Source organism: Callospermophilus lateralis, chromosome 3 (genome assembly GCF_048772815.1).
Source record: "Callospermophilus lateralis isolate mCalLat2 chromosome 3, mCalLat2.hap1, whole genome shotgun sequence".
Lineage (NCBI taxonomy): Eukaryota > Metazoa > Chordata > Mammalia > Rodentia > Sciuridae > Callospermophilus > Callospermophilus lateralis.
The window spans coordinates 15,607,065-15,627,995 of NC_135307.1; the positions used below are offsets into that span (position 1 = coordinate 15,607,065).

Genomic DNA, 20,931 nt, shown 5'->3' on the forward strand with positions numbered 1-20,931 from the left:
GTTTGGGTCTTTGCTCAAACATTGAGCCTGCTGTTGGAATTTGTCATTTGCTGTGGACATCTCTACACTTTAGACTACATGTCTATCTTCACAAAAGAATGTCAGGGAAGGCTGAAGAAGATAAACCTTTTCATGACACCAAGCCCTCCTTTCTTTAGTCCTCATGTGGAAAACTCCTTGCTCAGCCAGGCACCTCCTGCCTTGGCACATCACACAGATGCAGGGAAAGGCACAGAAGGGGCCATGCTACTTCATGCAGACGGAGGAAGGGAGGGTGACCTCTGGTGGGGAGAAGGAGTTGCTGAGACCAGAGGTGCGATTTCCCTGAAAGCATGAGCAGCCTGGTTCAGCGGCACTTTCCCCTGCACTATAGGTAGTTTAGCCAGTCCTGTTAAACTGAGGACCATATGGGTTGGACTGCTTACCTTCTGTGTTCCACATGTTCGGGACTATTCTCAGGGAATTACTTCCCAAGTGTGCTACAACTGTGCCCAGAAAACATGTGGTGCTGGCCCTACCTGGCTGGTCCAGCTCGGCTCAGCCCAGCCCAGCCCAGCCCAGCGCAGCCTTGGTCTCTCCCGAGTCCCTGCTCATGGGTAGGGCCACAGGACTGCTGGACACCCACCAAGAGTAGACTCTTTGATCCTGCATGGCCCTGGAAGTTCTCCACCCAGCCCATCTACATGACCTGTCCAGGTGGCATCCAGGGTCCCCCTGGGGCTGGAGGGTGGTCAGGGGACCAATCTGTGATAAGTAGAGACAGGAATGTTAGGGACGAGGACTGTCCTGAGAAATGAATGACAGCAGAGGCAGGGCTGCCCCTTGCCCTTTCCGGTCCTGAGCAAGCACTTTGCACAATCTCCTGGAAGATTCAAGTAACCCTCCATGGGGGGTGCAAACTTGGCCTTACAGCCGAGGGCTGAAGCACAGAGATGTGAGTTGGCCTGGCCCAGGCAACAGGTTGGTGAGTGGCAGGGCTAGGAGTCCATCCTGGCCTACTTGACTCCAGCTCTGCGCTCTGGCCCAGACTGCCTGTCTGCCTCCCTGTACTGTTATGTGGACCACAAGGCCTCGAAGGCCAGCTGCGGACGTGCCACCATTATGACTGGCTGCATCCAGCTCCCCAGCAGACTGGCACTGCCTGGACCCTAGTAGTGTTGTCATCCAAGTCTCTGGCCCCCCCTTGAGGATGAAGCCATCAAACCTCAGGTTCTTTGTCCCAGTTCTGACGGATGGGTACCAGCTCGGGGCCTGCCCTCCACTATGCTGGCTTTTGCTGCTAGCCCAGACTCTCCCCATTTCTTCCATGCCCAGTGTGCTCATCTGGTGTAGGGTTTGAATGTTGTAGTACACAGAGGGTAGGTTCAGACAAGCCTTAGTCTTCTTACCCATGAAATGAACTGCTTAACGAATTCAATAGCTTTTTTTTTTTTTTTTTTAAGCAGAAAAAAGTCCCAGATAATATCCTTTATAAAATTCCAGTTTGTAAACCAGAAGTTCTCTGTGAGAGAAGGGCCCTCAAAGGCCCGTCTTCCTACCCTCCTGCTTTAGCTCAGCACTTACAACCCCAAGTTTTCAAGTAACTTTGGAAAGTCCTAGGCCTCTGAGAGAGTTTGAAAGACTATTTAGACTTTTTTTTTCCCCCCAAAACTAATATTTAACTTTTCCCTAAACTATGCGATGAAGAGGCTGGTGACCAGCGGGGAGTCAGCCTCGAGCAGGATAAAACAGTCCAAATTGCCTCAGGAGAGCCCGACACACAAGAAGCAGGACACAGTTCTGACCCCAGCCAGCCATATGACCAGCGGATACAGCCTCAGCTTCCTTACATGTAACGGACGGCACCAAAGTCAGTCCCCTTGTAATATTTCTTCTAAAGAAGATACCTATGTGCTTCTGTATGATCCTATGAGCTGTCTTTGGAAATTTCTGGGTATGGACAAGATACCCTTCTAGCTTGGGAAAGGGTAAGCAAATGGCAGGTGGTCATCCAGTATGACCTGTCTGTAAGCAGCGAGGCAGCAGGCAGGGCGCAGGCAATGAGAAGCTTGGGGAGCTGTTAGAGTCTGTAAACAAGTCAGGATGGCGGCTGGCATTTTGCCAGAGAAATGTTAGCGTCTGTAAACAAGTCTGGATGGCGCCTGGCAAAATGCCAGAGGGAGTGGTTTGTGAAGTAACAAAAGCGAGCCATTAAGTGTGGAGATTCCTTATTGGTTGACTGCTGTATCTAGTTTATGCTAATTAAGATAAGCTGTGTGGACTGTATAAATACCCCTCTGGTCCTATAATAAACGGCTCCCACTCCTGCTGTATCAATCTACACAAGTTGTTGGTCACCCCCCGGTTATTTTGCCCAGCCAGCCGGACTGCGGCAGGGAGCTAAGGCTGAAACCCACGGAGAGCTGCAGAGTGGGTATCTGGACTAGACAGGGGGCTGTGATGGACGGCTTGCTTTCTCTGGAAAGTCAGGCTGGCTGAAGGTACCTTCGGAGATGGAGAGAGGGTGGAATCACAAAACACAGTCAAGCCATAACTTTTGAGAGCTGATGCCATAATGAAAGTCCTCTTCAGTAGGGGGGTAATTTCATATCTGCATACATACATATTTTAACATGTGAAGTTTAATAGCTTTCTTTCCAAAACATATAAAAGTGAAATAAGAAAATAACACTTTTTTTTTTAAGTGAGAATGCTGACAATAAACATTAAAAGTATAACCAACATCCAAGTTCACAAGAGCAACCTTCATGAGTTTTGCAGGGATGCAATTCAGATTTTAAGGGAAACGAACATTCAGTACGAACAAGAATATCCAAGGTTTGGGGCTCAACATCTTATGCTCAATTTCACAGTGCTTTAAGATTCTCAGGAGGGCACCCACATGTTCCCGTGTGTATCTGGTGCTTTGATATAAGGAATGTTCCAAATCCATGGCCGATCTGGGAAAAAAAAACCAAAACATTATAGAATATTTATTTGAACAGGATCACAGAAAACTCACTCACCTGGTAGGGTAAAATCACTGTGTGCTCAGGTCTCCAAACTGTGAAGAATGCCTTTGAATCAACTGGAGGATACCCCGTTCAGACAGTGGTTTTCGTAAAGGTTCATGTTAAGGCACAGGGTCAGCTGAGTATGGGAAGGGAGGTGAGCAGCACCCAAGGATGAATCCTGGCCTGCCACCTCGCCTTGCCACACTAGCAAATTACTTTGCCAGTCTGAACCCCAGTTTCCTTTATCTGTACCCACACCACGGTGCTGTCATAAGACAAATGAGATGATTCCAGATAGCAAGTAAGACTGGTGTCTGGCACACAGCAGGGGCCGCCTCAGGCAGCTGCCCTCTCCTCCTTAGGGTGCTGCAGGAAGCAAGAGCTGGCGCAGCCCAGGCCACACTGCTGCTCTCAGCAGGCCCCAGAGGACCAGAGTCCTGACTGTGAAATGCTTTTGCTTTCTTATTAAATGTTAATAATCAATGAGACATGAAGACTTCTGAAAGACTGACTGCAGACCAATGTGAGAAAAAGCCACAGATGTGGGTATGAACACTGGAAGGAACACCCCGGACCCAGGTTCAAATCCCACCTCCCTCCCTCTCAGCCCTTAGTGAAGGCACCTGGGTTTTGGCCTCAGGTTTCTCCCCTGAAATGGCAAGTACATTAGCAACCACCAGGGATTAGTGTGAACAGAGCATGTGTAAAGTTTCAGTCATGTTGAAGGTGCTCAATAAATGCGAACTGTTCTTTCTCCCTTTTAACAGATATTTTAGAAACTGAAAACACTTCAGAGTATCATCTTTACCACACATAGTTCCTGTGAGAGCTAAACCATTCAAAAGAACCATAAGAATATGGGTAAGGTCTAAATACATCATAAGGATTAAAAATAAATCCCGTCTCATTATCTCGACAAGTATTACTAACAGAAGAACTTTTCAGGGCTGGAGAGCTCACTGCAGGTCTAAGGATGCCACGTTAAAGCAGCATCTTGGCTCTGCAAACTCTCCTGCTGGGGACCCTTTCCCTTCTCAGAAACAGCCTGGAAACAGTGGTTCTGCCAGCCTCTCCTTGCAGCAGCCTTGCTGTTCCTGTTGAATAATCTTAGAGCAATTGTGCACATAGCAGCACCCAGCAGGATGCACAGGCAAGAATTCTGAAGATGGCAACAAATTATCAGACATTATTGCTTATCTTTGGCCTTGAGATGGTTTGAAAGCATGAAACCAATCCCTTTTTTTGTTAACTTTACCAAGCTTGTTAGAGAAAGGCAGCCTTTTCCATTTCACATATTTGTTTCATTAAAGGTTGAGCGACTTGGCCATGGACTTAGGCTCTCTTTACCGACTTTACCCCAGCCTAGGCTCTCTCTACTGCAAACAGCATCTTCTGGGCCTGGACTCCTACTCTATACCCCTCTTCTATATATTGCTCAGTGGAGTAGTATCAACTTTGCTTCGCTCCCAAGGTAGCACACACCCTGTTTCTTGCTAGATGAGCAGCTATTGGAGAGATTCTTCACAGTAATACAGGATCTCAGATGCAGACATTTACTAACCAGCCAGTGATGTCAAGATCACTGTATTTACTCCTTTCCCCCTCAATTAGTCAGTGAGGACCAGGCAAGGACCCAGAGATCACCATCTGGCATATCTCTTGCAGTTCTGGTTTTTCAATGTGTCTGCCCCTGTGGGCTGTGGGCAACGATTTCCACACTCACTGACAGGTCCCCCTCAAAACCTGGAGGGAAAGCTAGACACATGGCTATGGGGAGAGGGTGGCTGTGACCCTCGTCTCTTTTACACTAACAGTACTAACAATCACTGGCTTAGAAAAAGCCCCTTTTAAGTAATCCTTTCAAATTGTTCCTTAAGAGAACAAATGGGCTTGTAACCTAATATGCAAATATTACATACAGATTCATGCATGAGCATGTGATATTTGTTCAGAGCTGCTAGATGCCACGGACCTTTCCAATCTTGATAAATATAAAGTGGTCATGTAAGAAAATGACTTTATTTTTAGGAATACACACTGAAGTATTTAGGGAAAAAGGGCTATCATGTCTGCAACACTCAAATGGATCAGAAAAATGTAAAGTATGAGAAAGAATGCAAATGTGACAAAATGTACTCTTGCAACTTTTCTGTATATCTGCATTTTTGTAAAAAAATGTGAAAGAAATGAATTCCACTATTATGTATAACTATCATGCATTAAAAACGTTACAACAGTAAAAGAAAAAATTATATACACTTATTATTTTAATATATTCATACACATACATACACACACACATATATATATAGGACAGGTATATTCTAAAAACAAATAATGCTGGGCATGGTGGCACATGCCTATAATCCTGGGGACTAGGGAGACTCATGAAGGAAGATCACAAGTTTGAGACTAGCCTTAGCAATTTAGCAAGACCCTGTCTCAAAAAATAAAAAGGGCTAGGTATGGAGCTCCATGGTAAAGTGCCTGGGTTCAATCCCAAGTACAAAATAAAATTAAAAAAATAAATAAATAAAAAACAAATAATGAAAATACAATAACCTATTCACAAACAGAATGTAACTACCACCTTTGAAGCTTTGTATGTTCAGTTACTTCTTAAGTGGGACATGCACTTATTGTTTAGGTTCAGATAGGCTGTCCTCATTTTACTTTATCAGTAACATATACGATAATGCGAGTATCGGTGAAAGAACACAAAGCAGTGGCCCATGGAATGGGGCTCAGGAGAGGTGGGGGACTGATCTGTTTCACTTTCTCCTCAGGCTCAGGGTCACAGCACATAGGACATATGGAACCAATTTGTATTAATTTAAAAAATTGGTGATTTTGCTTCATAAGAAGTCATCTCAATAAAATACTAAGTCCCATTGGCAAAATGGGTTTGAAGTTACATATAACTTCAGGAGATGATAAGGGTGAGACCTCATGCCTATCTGGTTCACTGATTCATCCCAGACTGTTGGCATACAGTAGGTGCTCACTATGCACCCATGAGAGAACAAATGAATAGAAGCTCCTGCAGAAAGCAAGGGACCTCAGTAGCTGGGTCTTAGGTTCTGCTTTACTTCATTTGATCATTTTCTTGGTTTCAAGATATCTGGCGGGACTGTGCAGCCGTAGATGTCTTTGCTAAGCTTTTTGAATCATGTTTTGATTTTAAGAAGCCCTGAACAAGACCCTGTATTGTCATAATAGTTTGAAAATCACTTTTTAAAGTGAAGTGCTTTTGAAATGTTCTTAACCACTCACTTTCCTACATCTTGGTAAAATGCTGTTCTTTAGTCTACATGGCTCCTTGAATGCAGGCTGTTTTTGAAGTGGTGGTGTCTGAATTCCTGGTATTATTCTACAAGCTACTAACACAGTGTAAGAGATAAAATAGCACTGACATAAAATAAAATGCTCCACTTTCTATTGTATGTATCTTTAAAGAAAATGCCTAAGAAATAAAAAAGACAGTGGCACATTGCAAAGCATTCTGCCTGCTGGGCAAATCAGAGATTTATCATCCTGTGGTCAGCTTCTGGGTTCTGGGAAATGCTTTTTCTGTTGGAGGGGAAGGTTTGAGAGGGCGTTTTTTTTAAGACTTTCTATGGCTTCCACATTCTTTCCTCTTACTTTGGAGATCAGGACTAAAGGAAGTGGAGGAGTCCAGACAGGGTCTGGGTTGGGGAGCAAGGCCCAAGTCAGAATCCTTCAAGCCGTCACCTTACTTATGTTTATTCAGGAGACCTTGGGTTAAAAAAACTACGGAAAAGGAACCTGAAGAACAGAGAAATCCAGAAGGGGAGGGGACTGACACAGGCAAGCCTTAGACATTAAAAAAAATCACTGCTCCCCAAGTGAAAGTGGGGAGTCACACCAAATCACTTCTCCCATGTGCCGGGAACAGAACTAGATATTACAGTAAGAACATACTAAAGGTGACTACTGTTTATTGGCTACTAGCTCTGGGTTGGACACTGTGTTAAGCACAGACGTTTTCAGGACTGACAGAAGTGGCCGGACAGCCTGTGAGGCTGGGTCCACCCAGGGCAGCACAGAAGGTGCACCAAGCCTGCTGGCTGTCTGAGGACTTCTGAGCCTGGCCTTTCTATTGTGAAACACACTTGGTCACTGCCCTCAGGAAAGTCACAGTCTGGTGTAGCAGTTTTCAAGTGTGGCCTGGGGACCTCCCTTTGAGGGGTGGGAGGTTCTGAAGTAAGAAATTATCTTCATGATGCATGAAGCCAGCATGTGGTTCTTGCTGTCATGAGCCCACAAATGTGCAGAGGCCGATGACGTGACTGCACAACAGCCCAGAGCAGCTGTGGAAGAGGAGCTGGCTTCTAGCTGTAACACAAGGAGGCTGCAAAGCCACTAAACTATGCCACTTTGCTTGCTGATTTTGTCTTTTAATTTTGGAAATGATCACACAAATATGTTTATTATTTTAAAACTAATGAATAAATATTTGTAGGTTCCTGTTTAAATTCCTAATACAGTAAACACAAATAGATACAAAATCCCATATAAATAAATGATTTCTGTGAATCTCAAAACTCATGAGAATACAAAGGGGTTCTAAGGCCAAACAGTTTGAGAACTGTGGCTCCAATGATCACAGGGCAGTAAAGGGGCCTCTGTAAACCTAAGCTTCCAGAGGGTTCCACGAGCCAGGTTTCATTGAGGGACCAATGGTGTCTCCCTGGCTCTGTTTCTACTATGATACACCTGCCCACAGTTCCCCTCAGCTGTCTCACCTTTACTTCCATATGGTTCTGGGGGCAGATCATAGGGCACTGGAAAAAGGTCTGTTGCCTCCCGGCTGCCAGAGAAGAATTTCTGTTTCACTTTGAAGCTGTCCAGGCCCTGCAAACACATGGAGGGAATCTATGATTGTACGCCATTTCCCCAAAGAAAACAAGAAAACTAAAACCAAACTGAAACAAATAAAGAACCTGGAAGATCCCAAGAAACAATCATATCTTTATGACATTTACAACAAAATTCAAATGACTTCAGAGCTATTTTCAATGTTTGATAGGCAAATATATTTAACAACTCCTCCCAATTATTTTCTTCCCTGAAAATAAGATTTAACATTTTAAGAATTAAATTAAAAGCTTGCAAGAGTTTAACAAAGGATACAGAGAAACAAGAGAAACAATTTTGGATATTATAGCCCATTTCTACTAAACACCATGTACAGTTGGCAGGGAGTTTTAGAACTCATTGTATAAAAATACCTCAAATGTTTTCAATATTGCTATAGTAACAGGCAGCCTGTCCTGAGAAAGAAGAAGTAAAAGTTGTTTTCATGTATAATGGAAGTGCTCAAGTTAATAGGATAGGAATAGAAAAATGGAAATTCTTCACGACCTATCACAATGGAAAGTTTATTCCAAGAACTGCGGAACAAGGTATCAGTCTTAGGTGTGAGTCAGGCGGAGGTTCTCTGCAGGCTGATATGCGCACACCCTCTCCTTCTCTCACTAAGACATCAGTGCTGTCCTCTGGGCCCCACACACGGGCTTTTTTAAAAAAGAAGGCTTACTGCTCTGCTAGCAAAGGAGAAACACAGGGAACTCCTGTCCCAGAGGCTGTGATTCTGCCCATCAGCAGAAACAGGGGGCTTTTAAAGAGGTGATTCAAAGGCTACATTCCATGTGTTCTCTGTTGGAGTCGTAATTCCCCTGTGAATTTGGGAGACAGTCATTTGTGAAATCTTCTGGTGCTATCCCTGAAGTCTGGATTCCTTCATTTCTTTGGAGGAGCAGAGAGAGAGGAAGAGATAGAAACATGTCTATTCTAAAAATCAGTTGCAGTGGCAGAGAAGCGAGGGCTATATTCAAAGCATAAAGTGGACCCGTTAGGTTCCCCACTGTAATTTCCACATTCCATTTCTGTGGGAAAATGGGCGACAACACCTCCAAGCTGCTTCCTGCTGAAAGAGGGCAGAGTGGGGAAGTGGCCCAAAGTCCTTGTTTTCTACCTTGGATGGGGAGGTGGCGTGACAGCTAAGGGCATTCAGTACCAGAGCAGTCCAGAGGTCCACAATGGCAGATGGCAGGTGACTGGACAAGGCATACAAAGGGTAGGGATCATGCAGATGGCCAAGGGTGTTGCCACCTTCCTGAGTTCAGTTTCCTTTTGCTCAAAGTGGATCACAATGGGGCAAACTGTATCATTCACAGGGAGAAAGAGGGAGCTCCCCAAAGCAAAAAGAGCTTTGGCAGCTGCTGGGACAGTCCCTCAGTCCCTCCCTGTACTTGCAGGAACAGCTTCTCTGGTTCAACCGGAGGCAAACTCCCTGATCTCCTAACTCTCCAGCAGTCGGCTCTCAGCGAGTTCTCCAGCACCTGGCAACCTCAGCATGGACAGGGTTCCTTGGAGAGCCAGGCCTGTCCAAGGACGTTGGAGCTGGGGCTGCTCTTGGGTCCCATCTGGGGTGCCAAATTTGTTACTGAAGCTCAGTCCTTGTCCCCAGTGCCAATACAATAAGGAGGACAAGGAAAAAGGTTTATTGCTTTGCTAGCAAAGGAGCAACAGAGGAATCCTGTCCCAGAGGCTATGAGTCTCCACCTGGGCATCTTCTGGGCCCTCCTGGATCACCCTGGAACTCTGCTCGCTAGTTTGCCTGTCTCTCATTCCCACCTTCCAGCGTCCAAACACAGATTGCCCTTCATAGCCTAAATACCCACATACTCAACAGCGCTCACCATAAAAAGAATAAGGACCAGGTTCTCAGTCCCTGTGATCATGTAACTTAGTAAGGGGAGACTGGTCCTAGACACAGTGAGGACACAAAAAGCGTCACGCTGTCCTCGGCTTCAGACAATGTGGGTTTCAGCCTTTGCTTTGGCACTTGCTGAGCTGTGTGAATGGCAGATGCTTTTATTCAGGAGTTTGTTCATTCATTCAACAAATAGAAGGATGAAGGAGCCCCAAGAGCCTAAGGTCATCACACCTATTTCTTGTGATTTTGTAACTGCTGCTTCATCAACCCCCTGTGTGGGTTTATGTGCTTACCCTAACAAAAATAGGTCCAACAGGATAGATGCCGACTCTAACCTCATCCAGTTTAAACAGGAATAGAGAGCACATGTGCAGGGCAGAGAGCAGAGTCCCGTCCACGCTGATTATCATGCTAGATCCCCACCCTAGAAGATCCTGGGGTGCCATGAGACAGCTCAAAAGCTGTGCTTCTTGGTCTGCTCCTCTGTGCTCCCCAGAGTCCCCTTCTCTGGGTCGCACAAGACCCCATATGAACCAGAATCTTTTGTCCCAGGGGCAACTTGGAACTTCAGTGACTAGAATGGCCAGTTCCTGATTTGTAAACTCAAGTTCCTTTCGGCTTGGCTTGGACCTTGCCTTGGAGACCCTGTCAGCATCCCTCCAGACTAGGATACAGAGGTCAAGGGGCTGACAAAGCCTCCCAGGGTCAGGCATGTGCCAGACCCTGGCGTGTACTGGAGTCGCCATCTCTTGCCTCATCGACTGCACAGCTGGGAGGAGACATTAGACAAATACATCTGTGAAAAGTATACCTACAACCGTGGTAAGTGCCACCAAGAACAGCCAGAGAGCACCTTCAGAGACCAGCATGGCTGTTGTAGATTTTGGGGGAGGGGGTGGCCAGTGAAAGCCTCCCTAATAAAGGTGGCACTGTGGTCAAACCCTAAAAGAGGAGCAGGGTTTGGAAGCGGGAGTGGAAAGGAACATGTTTCAGGGGGGAACAGCACCTCCCGGGCCCAGAGGTGACCAAGAGCATGGCGTGCTCTAGGAACTCAGATGGCTGGTGGGAGGGACAGTGGGGCACTGTTCTTGTGAAACCCAGAGAGCAAAGCTTCTGGTGGGGGCTGGGGATGTGGCTCAAGCAGTATCACACTCGCCTGGCATGCGTGTGGCCCAGGTTCGATCCTCAGCACCACATACAAAGATGTTGTGTCCGCTGAAAACCAAAAAAAATAAATATTAAAAAAAAAAAAAACTCTCTCTCTCTATATATATATCTTTAAAAAAAAAAAAAAAAAAGCTTCTGGTGGTCACTGTGTTACTGCTTCTAACTCTAGTGCCCAGGCACATCCCGGGGCATAGTAGGTGCACAAGAAATCCTGAGCTGCAGACCCAGGAGTGAAGAGCCTTCCCTGCCTGCTTTATGGGCTTCTGTGAGGGAGCAAATGCGAGCTCGAGGGAGAGCTCTGCGTGGTGAGGACTGTGGTAAAGTGCGGAGGCAGCGCTGGTGAAGATGCCAAGTCAAGATGCAAGTGAGGCCGCAGGTGACACCGGCACCAAAGGGACGGCCTATCTTCAGTGGCAGGAGACGGGAAGGCTTCGTAGAGAAGAATATTTTAGCTGCACTTTGAAAGACAGCCATGCTGCTGAGAGGCAGGTGGCAAAGGAGCCTGGGGACAGAGCAGCATGATCGAGGGCAGAGCACAGCGAGCCTCTGGGGTGCTGAGTGGGGTGTGTATGGGGGAAGGTCACACGGAGGGCACTGGGCGCCAGACCGCACAGTGTTTTGAATGACCGGCAGTGGAGACATCTGTGGTCTGCCCTGTCACACGGGCTCACTCCCTGGCTGGAGTGACTCGGCATGGGCAGGTAGCCAAGCTGGGGAAGACCTGGCTCTGGGAGCTGCTTGGCAAGGCGCAGCCCGACTGCTGGGGGCTCTCAAGTCCATCAGTGGAGGACGTCAGAACCCAAAGCTGTGGCCCCAGCACTGGACAAGCCTCCCCCGCCAGCCTCCGTGCCTCCATTTGAGCTGATCATCCACTACACAGGCGCCGCGGGGCCCTGGGAAGCGCGCGGCCTCCACGGCAACAGGAGAGGAACGGCAAAGGCTCCCGAGAGGCGCCCTGCAACCGGGGTCAGGGAGGACAACTGCACGAGGGATCCAAGAGAGGGGACAGCAAGTTACTGCAACGTGAACAGGAAACAGAGGATGGTGACGGCTACACAGGTGACAGGATGAGAGTGGACGGTGGAGGCAGAAAGGAACAAACCTGAAAGAGACTGGAAGAAAAACCAAACCAAACCCAAAACCCAAAACCCCAAATCAGGGACTGTGAGGGTGAAGCAAAAGAGGAAGGGGCCAGGAGACCAAGGGCTACTGGAGGCTTTGAGTCCTGCTAATCCAAAGACCACCACAGCCTGCTCCTTTCCACAGTTGTTCCCACTGGTAGGGCATACCTTTGACATTTTCTGGATCTCAGGAAACTACAATCTCTTACTTTGAAGATCAGTTATTTGCTGTGTGCCTCTAGGCAAGTTACTTAACCTTTCTGGGCCTTGGTTTCCTTGTTTATTAAATGAAGACAATAGCATCTGATTTACAATGCTACTGTGAAGATGTATAAATTATTTAGAACAATGACTAGCACATGGTAAGTATTCCAGAAAATAAACCAGCAGAATCCTATGTATATTCAGGGTGTGATTAGTAATGCAAATGGTCCTATTTCTCAGAGAAGGAAAGAGGTTGAACAGTCAATCAAGGTCACACAGCCAGCAACAGTGGCAAGGCCAGATGTGAAACCCTGTCCTTTTCAGGCTCGGTCCTATGTTCCTCTGACTAAGCAAAGAGATGGTCTCATACCCACCACCAGGCACCATGACAAGGAAAGAACCCCTTGGAAGTCCAAGGGTCCACGTCACGCAGGGCGCTTTAGGATGAGCCATCCCCTGGAAATCCTGGTACCAGAGGCCAGAGGCTGATGCCAATTTAGTGATTATTTAATACGTTCATGGAGTCTCGGGTTTAAAAAATAAAACGACTCCCCTCTTCTTGGCTCCTAGCTTGATGTTTTCAACTGGGTCAGGGCAATGCTGATTCTGCGCGGCCTGGACCCAGGCCTCTGTCAGTGGCGCCTGACCTCAGAGGGGGGTTTGAACCATCCTCGTCTGACAGGAGCTGATATGCTTTCCTCCTGAATGCCATTTATGATCCAAATTCTAGGGTATTATGTGAAAAAAAAAAAAAGGTACCACTTTTCCCTTCAGTCTGGTTGTCAAGCAGTGTGAAGCTGTCTCTAATTGTCACTATTGAGCTACCACAGCCGCATCAGATGGCAGTTTACAAAACGCTCTCCCAGGCCGGGATACTGACAAGGCCGTGGAGATCACGGTCATAAACAGCCAGGTGAGAGGTGCACACACGTCACATGTGAGGGACTGTGGCCGCCCCCTTCAGCAGAGGGGTGCAAGCGCTTGTCGCTGCCGGGACCACTGCTCTCTCATGAAGAGCGAGTGGCCTGCTCAGACCGCAGTCACAGACGGTTTGTCCTGTCAGCTACTCAGGGCAACTGGTGGTAACACCCCGCGCAGGGCCTCAGGCCTTCCCTGGGTAAGGCGGTGACCCAGCTGAACGTTCCAGAAGGAGCACACTACTCAGGATGGACCAACTGGCAGGGAAGCTAGTCACAGGAAGGGCAGGCCATGCCCTCCTGAGCGGCAGGAGCCAGCCCCGCTCACCGTGGGCACTCCTGGCCCAGGGCGGGGGCGAGCTCCCAGAGCAGGGCACACCCGCTGGCTCTGGGGGGCAGAGAAGGAGAAGCAGTCAAGGGCATCGCGGAAGTGAGATGGAGACCCATTTAACCAGAGAGCACTGGCCTCTGCTACTGCCACTGCCACTGCCACCATCAACCATGGCCTCTCTGACCTTGCGAAGGCTCTAGCTCTTCACTCTCACAAGATCCTGAGGCAGCCATCGTACTGTCCCATGGTGCTGCTGAGAACAGGCCCCGCCCTGCCTCACTTCCAAGTCCTTTCTCCTATGTCACTCTGGGTCCTAGAGATCTGAGCTCCCTAAATCTTAGGACTGTATGCTCAGGGAGTCCTTTGCTTGGTTCTTGGGGCCTCTCCACGTGTTCATCTGTATTCTGTTTCTTTCCAGGTTATTTCAGCATCTCCAGCTGAGGCAAAGAGCGGGCGCCCAGGATCAGTTACTAAGGGGTGCTGTTCCATGCCTACAAGACTGATGTCAGAGAGCAAGGGGGACAGGGATGGAGAAGCAGCATGCTGTTTCAGTGGACCATGATGTCTGGAATCTGGACACCATCTTATGGGCCAAGGGGAGCCACACAAGATTGAAGGGCAAAGGAATCCACCTGCATCTGGGAACAGATCTGGACCCGAGGACAGAGACTTGGCCCTGAAGCAGACAGTAGTAGTGAGGAAACAGGAGGAATTCTCAACAGGTGGATGGGACAGGATGTGGCAAGAGAATGGATAGGGAAGAAGCTGGTTTTGTTAGCTGGGGGGAATATAGGAGGCTACCAAGAAGCCTTACGTGAAATGATGCTTCCTAGCTGTGGACTCCTGGAGACCCTGGAAGCCACAGTTCTTACAGAGCTACAGCTGTAAGAACGGAGCTCCAGTCACAGCGTGTGAGGCAGGCACAGGTCCAGGGCCTGACAAAGCGTATGCTTGACATACACCAAAGGGAGCAGTGTTCTAGGAGGAATGCGGGCACCTCCCAACACACACACAGACGCCTATGGGTCTCGAACTCTGTTGCTGATCTTTGATATCAATGGATCTTTCCTATAATCGAGATTTTTAGGCCCAAAGTATTAGTCTAATTTAAAAATTAAATACACCTCTAAAGTACAGAGTCAATTCAGAAAACACTATAGAACTGATAAATTGAAATTAGACCTCAGAAGAATTAGGTCTTTGACTTATATTGACAAGCTCTAATTAGGAACTTACTGTGAACCAAGCATCTCTAAGTGCTGGACGTACAAGGTCAAATGTACCTGACATTATTCTCTGAGTCTTAAGGGATAGCTACTGATGCTCTAACTGCAAGTGAGGTCAATCTTGAGAGGATGTTTTTATGGATTCATTCATTTAAAAGAAGCAGGAAAAAATGCGGAGTTTTTTCAGTCATAAGGAGCATTGCCACTTGGCTGCTGAGTTATAGGTCCTTATCACAGCTGCAGGAAAGTAGGGCATCGCCAGGGTCCCTGAAGGTGATTGCCTCTGCTGTTTGACACTGTGTCTTTCCTATTTGCAACACTGGCCTCAGGTCACAGTGATCGAGGTGGCAAACTGGTGAAGGACAAAAGAGCACTCTGGGTACTGATAATTCAGAAATGTGGGTGGTGTGGACATGGAGCTCTGTTTGGGAGGCACAAAGAGAGGCTGATCTCCAGAGACGAGGCCCAGGCAGGAGGGTGGCTGCAGAGCTCCAAGTCTCTTTGGAAGCATGTAACTAAAAGCATAAAAGGCATGTGCCAGCCGGGTGTGGTGGTGCACACCTGTAATCCCAGCAACTTGGGGGGCTGGTGCAGGAGGGTTGCCAAGTTCCAGGCCAGTCTCAGCAACTTAGTGAGACCCTATTTTAAAAGAAAAAAGATTGCGGGCTGCAGTTGTGGCTCAGTGGTAAAGCACTTGCCTAGTATGTGTGAGGCACTGGGTTCGATCCTCAGCACCACATAAAAGAAAAAGGGTTGGGGTGTAGCTCAATGGTAGAGCGCTTGCCTAGCATGTTCGAGGCACTGGGTTATATTCCAAGTACCGGGAAGAAGGAGGGGGGAGGAAAAAAGAGGAAGACGTCTTTCTAGTACCAAAGAGGGAAAGCTTCAAAAAACAACAACGCATCCCCATTATTTTGCAACAAATTGCATTCTTGTCAGGGAACATCTTAAGGTTATGATCAATACAGAAATCTTCAAGACGTTTATCTAACCAATGGGGACTGGCAGCTGCACTGCAATGGGCTGGGTGGGGAGGGGGTGACAGAGGCTGCAGTGCGCTCTCCTCCCAGCAGTTTGTGGCTGTGTTGAAGTCCTTACTACATACGATACCCACTGTTCACAGTTTCCACAGACACTCTTTGGCAGATTTCTTCTGCTCAAGTTGCTCAGAACAGGGCAGCAGGAACTCCAGGAACGTCAACTAAGAACTGTTTGCTAAGAGACTCCCAAGAGAAAGCAGGCTGCCACCTGGTCAAGGGGATGCACATCAAGACCCTGACACAGTGGGGCACGGGATGCAGGAGTGAGGCCTGGAGTGCAGACAGCTGCAGCGGGTGGAAGCCGGGGCGTAAGGTGCTGTTCCTCATAAAGATCAGGGCTGGCGTCAGGGCCAGGCCTGGCTCCCAGAGAACCCCAAATCCTGCATGGTGGGAATGTCAAGTGCCAGGAATGAGGGGTGAGGGCTGAGGCCAGAGCAGCCAGATGTCAGAGTCCCAAGGGAAACGAAGGTCATGCCAGAAACCTGGACTTTGCCTCAAGAACTGAAGCAGGGGACAAAGGGACTGGATTTGTGGTTGACAGACACCTTTGGCAGCAGCCTGAAGAGCAGCTTGCAGGTGCCTAGGAAGTGAGCTGGAGGTTCCTGAACTAGAAGTTGATATGCCCTGGACACAGAGGCTGTGGGATGGTCAGGGGTGACCGAGCACCGAGCAGCCTGAAGCGGGGAGAGCGACAAGCCTCGGTGATTCAGCAGATACCGGTGAGAGCTGTTAAGGAGGATTTCCATACAAGAAGGGCAGTGGGTGAAAGGTGGAAGATTTCATGTGGCTTAAGAAAATTCTGATGGTATCTGCAATGCCCATATCCTCAAGTAATATCTGAATAATCCTCACTGTAACTTAAGAATTAATGATTGGACTGAGTAGCTGATGGTTTTCCACCATCCAAGTGGGACAAAGTCCAACCCCTAAGTCCTGGTTGCCAGTCTCCTTCAGATTGAGATTCCAACCTCTACCACCCATGCCCCCTCCTCAGGCGGCTCCAGGTACAGGTGCTGCCACTTCCTTCACAGAGCCTCTTTGCCTAACGTGGGTTGAGCATGCACTCATTTCTCAAGGGCCATCTTCTTACAGAAGACTTTCCTGGGCCTTCAGGCAGTTTCCATGCTCCCTGTCTTCAGAGCCCTTTACTTTGAGCACCCCCATCATGGTTTTCACACACAACATAAAACTCCTCTGATTCTTCAAATTACCCTGGAGTTTACTAAGAATAAAGACTCCAGCTTGTTCCTCATTCTGTCCCTGGAGTCTATCCTGAGGAGGCACAGGGTACTTGCAGAGCTGAGCTAGGGTCACGGGGATCAACCCCAGGCTGCTGGAATGTTCAGCTCTGAGGGGAAACCAGTGAGCAGGTCCACTGCATGCCCGCCCTCCCGGGGCAAGCGTCCTGTTCCAGGGCTTGTACAGCCTTGGCACAGCCCTTTGGGTTGTCCCCAAAGTCATCACCTTAGATATTATTCTGTGAAGGCCCCGCAGAGGCCTACCACTTTCCCAGAAGTGTCAGACACCAGTGAGTGACACAGCTTAAGGACATCTCCTATATCTCAACCCAACACCACCTTTTACACACTGACGAGAAACATCAGCTCACCTTCAGGGGAAAGCCCTGGAAGCCTACCTTCCAGGATGGCATCTTAGCTGTTAATCTTCCTCGTCTGGAAACAAGCCCACTATTGGGGGACACATCAGGAGAGCCCTGAGACATGGAAGGAAGACCTAGGCTTTCGAGGTCACTGGAAGTGCAGAACGGCCAGTTTCTGAGATGCTGTGGGGTCATGCTGACAGCAGCAGCCAGACAGGTCTACTGCTAGGTCCCCAAGGCCAGCTGGCCCCCCTCCAGGCCTTGGCTATTCACAGTTCCTCTGACTCCATGACTTCCTCTAGCATCTCTTCCCTCCTTTTGGGGGCTTAAGTTGTTTTTTGTAAAACAGAACTGAAAGAATAAGACCTTTGTTTCTGGGGTCTGCTCATTCAGGCTCGATGCCTCCCTTGTGTCACAGGAGCACTTGGCTCACACCTGGGACACCTGTTGTCTTACCACTCACAGACAGGTTACCTACTGACCATGACCTAACTGGATGGGTGAGGAGAAACTGCTTCTGCGCCTTGCCCCAGTCATTCATGATTCAGTAAATGACACAGACAACCCAATCAAATGGGAAAATGGCTGGGGACCAGACGGTGCAGTGTGCAGGTCCTCTCCAGGATTAGGGAGACAGCTGGCGGTAGAGCACCGCTCCAGGCTGCGTGTGCTGAGACCAGCCAGCACACGGTGGGGGAAGCTGTCACCATCTTAGTGTGTTACTTACACGGTCACCCTGGTTGGCATCAGGCTCTGAATCTGTTGGCAGAGCACAAAAGCAGAACCCATTTGTTATATTCTTGGCTGATGGTCTTCTTAAATAGCAGACTCTCTATTTTACCTAGAAGCTGCTATTGCAGGACTTTCTTATTCCAAAAGTACAGAAATAAGAGCCCAGTATGAAGACAGTTTGGGGGTTCTCATTATTATTCTCATTTCCCCTCTATTACCCTTCTCTAAGGTGCAGAGAAAGAATATCTTAGGTAAAGATTAGCAGCTGAGAAGGGCCTAGAGGATGTGCAAGGGCAACACATATCTATATCACCATTTTCATGATCAGGGAGGAGGTGAGAACCGTTACAACAGATTAGGACTTTCAAAAGCTGACAGAAGCAAAACAAGAGTGACATGGAATTTTCTTGTTTCTTAAGGAACTGCTAGGAGTTGACTCCAGCCTGAGTTTGAAGCCACAGTCACTATAATCACCTCAGGTTACTCAACTGTTATCCTGGACTGTGAGCTCACCATTTCCCCCGAAACTAGTATCAAGTTGGATGATCACCGAGGGCTATGAGAAGACTGAGGTCTCAGGGCTGGTCCCACTCTACCTGTGGAAACTTTGGGACATAATATTCTTGCCTAGAAAGTAGGGTAATCACCTACCTTATGGGCCTATGGAAGCTGAGCTCTCGTTGTAAGTGGCATATGAATCTGCATTGTTCTACTTTGCAGGAAACAAAATATTCTGAAACCTCATGACACCATCCTCCAAAGAGGCCAGTGATAATTTTGTAGTAAGCCCTCTGGATGGAGAAGCATGGATAAAGACTGGCAAGGGACAGGGAGAGAAAGGGGGAGAACAGCTATTCCCTAGAGCATGGTGCAGGGAAAGACGGCAGCACTGTGTGGGTGGGCCGGGAAGGAGGGGGCCCTGCATGCCTTAAGAGTGGATTCCCATGAATGACGTGGGACTACACTGAAATGTAAGAATAAGCACCCAGCACCTGCTTAGCTAAACCTGGTCCAGTAAAAGTGGTTCACAATGGAGCTATGTCATGTATGTTTATTATAAAGTCAATTACAGCAAGTGGTTTTAAAAAAGGGAGAGGGGGAGGGGGAGGGAGGCAGGAGGAAGAGGGGGAGGGGGAAGGGCAGGGGGTGAGAGAGAGAAAAAGGGAGGGAGGGAGGGAGGAGGGAGGGGGCGGGCGGGAGGGAGGGAGGGAGGAAGGGAGAGGCATTAGCCTTTACTGCATGGGTGATTCTGACTGTGTTCCACCACATGAGCCTGGGGAGGGAAGATGGGAGTTCCTGGGGCCTGTGTGGCCCTCGGAGGTGGGGGCTCCTCTCTGGGCCAAATGTGATTCTAGTGTTTAAAGACACATATGGCTTGTACAACCTGGTCATCACATAGAAGCATGCCACTTCACTGGTGTTTGGCTGTGGAAACCACGAGTCAGTTCAAAGCTGGGAAGTAAGCCAGCTGGGCTGGACATTTTGAGACACAGTTTCTCATGTGGTGCCTTTCAGGGGCGCATGTGGCATGACACCAGTCTGTCTCCCAGCTCCCCTCCTGCCAATCTCCTTCCAGGAATAATGGTGCCCTGCCCGCCTCCCAACCCCTCCTTCTTCCCGGCTGTACCCTCCCATCATCCCCAACTAAAATGCTTGTGCTTGGCTGGGCCCTTCCTTTGGTGATTTGTCATTTACCCCTTGAGATGAATCTTCATGTCATATTTCACAGAACTTATTTAAACACTGCTATTAACTTCACCTGTTGACCTCTAACCAGGAAACCCACTGCATCTGTCTAAGTGTTTTGTAAGTTTATCACACAGAACAGCTGTTGAGAGCAGAGGTTCTGGTATAGAATCTTGATCCTCTATCTGCTGACCCTGGACAGGTCACCATGACTAAAGAAGAGAACCCAAAAATCCATCTCAGTTCCCAAGTGACCCTTGAGACAGCTGGGAGAGGGAACTCACAAATGCTGACGGGAGGAAGAGCACCCCAAGCTCGTAGGAGCGGATCATCAGCTGGGCGCCGTTCTTCTCCAGTGCTCCCCAAGCAGCCTTGGACAGGTTGGCGCTGCAGAGACAAGGACACAGAGAGGCCTGGCTCAGTGAAGCATCTCTGTGCAGGTCAGACTCACAGAAAAACAGCTGCAATCATGCCGATTCAGTTTCTAGCGGAGCTGTGGCGTTCTTGGAAGGGGATTTAAATCCTGCTATAATCCTCTGGATTTATCTAACTGCTAATTGGGGACAATTTTATGTTCGTCTGCATTTTCCGTTGAGGGTAACTATTAAAATAATTACTTTTCCTATTTCTTTTTTTTCCTTCAAATCCTTTTCTTTTTTGTAACTTTGGTGTAGCCAAGACTTCCCCTTTTGTTGTATAGAAAAAGAATTTAAGAAAAAACCATGTTACCATTACTTTAAACAGAAGCATCTTAGGCTTCACGCTTGCTTTCTCTGCCCCTCCTTTTTATTTTTTTGGCCAGGTAGTGCTAATTTCTATGTTTGTTCTAAAGAAAGCAGCTCTGAGGGCACTAGATTTAATTGTACTCATATCCAAAAAGAAAAGGTGCATTAGAATGATGCTTTATAGGGACAAAGAGTTGTAGAGCTGGCTAAAAAATCATAGTGCAGCAGGAAGGGGGAGACCCGGAACTGATCATGCAGAAGGTGCCAAGAGGTACGTCAGTTCTCACTGATGTGGACACTAAAAGTGCCAACTTCTGAGGAGCAGGCAGTAGAATGGCTTCCTGGCCTCTTGGTTAAGATCAACTATAGAAGTGGAAAGCGGAACCACAGTCACTAGGAGGGAGGGGCTTGGAAGGAGAGAGGGAGGGGCTTGGAAGGAGAGAGGGA

The 20,931-nt window shown here is 48.1% G+C and overlaps 1 protein-coding gene across 2 annotated transcripts in view; it reads right to left on the reverse strand.

Annotated features, from left to right (window-relative positions):
• Positions 1–2,683: 2,683 nt before the first annotated feature.
• Positions 2,684–20,931, reverse strand: part of Tdp1 (tyrosyl-DNA phosphodiesterase 1) — a 73,985-nt gene continuing 55,737 nt past the window's right edge. For both annotated transcript variants that reach the window (XM_076848029.2, XM_076848028.2), the window contains exons 14-16: positions 20,044–20,146; positions 7,760–7,868; positions 2,684–2,939 (exon numbers count right to left, since the gene is read on the reverse strand). In XM_076848029.2, coding sequence (XP_076704144.1) covers positions 2,866–2,939; positions 7,760–7,868; positions 20,044–20,146 — 286 coding nt within the window. In that variant the 3' untranslated portion in view covers positions 2,684–2,865. The remainder of the gene's footprint in view (positions 2,940–7,759; positions 7,869–20,043; positions 20,147–20,931) is intronic.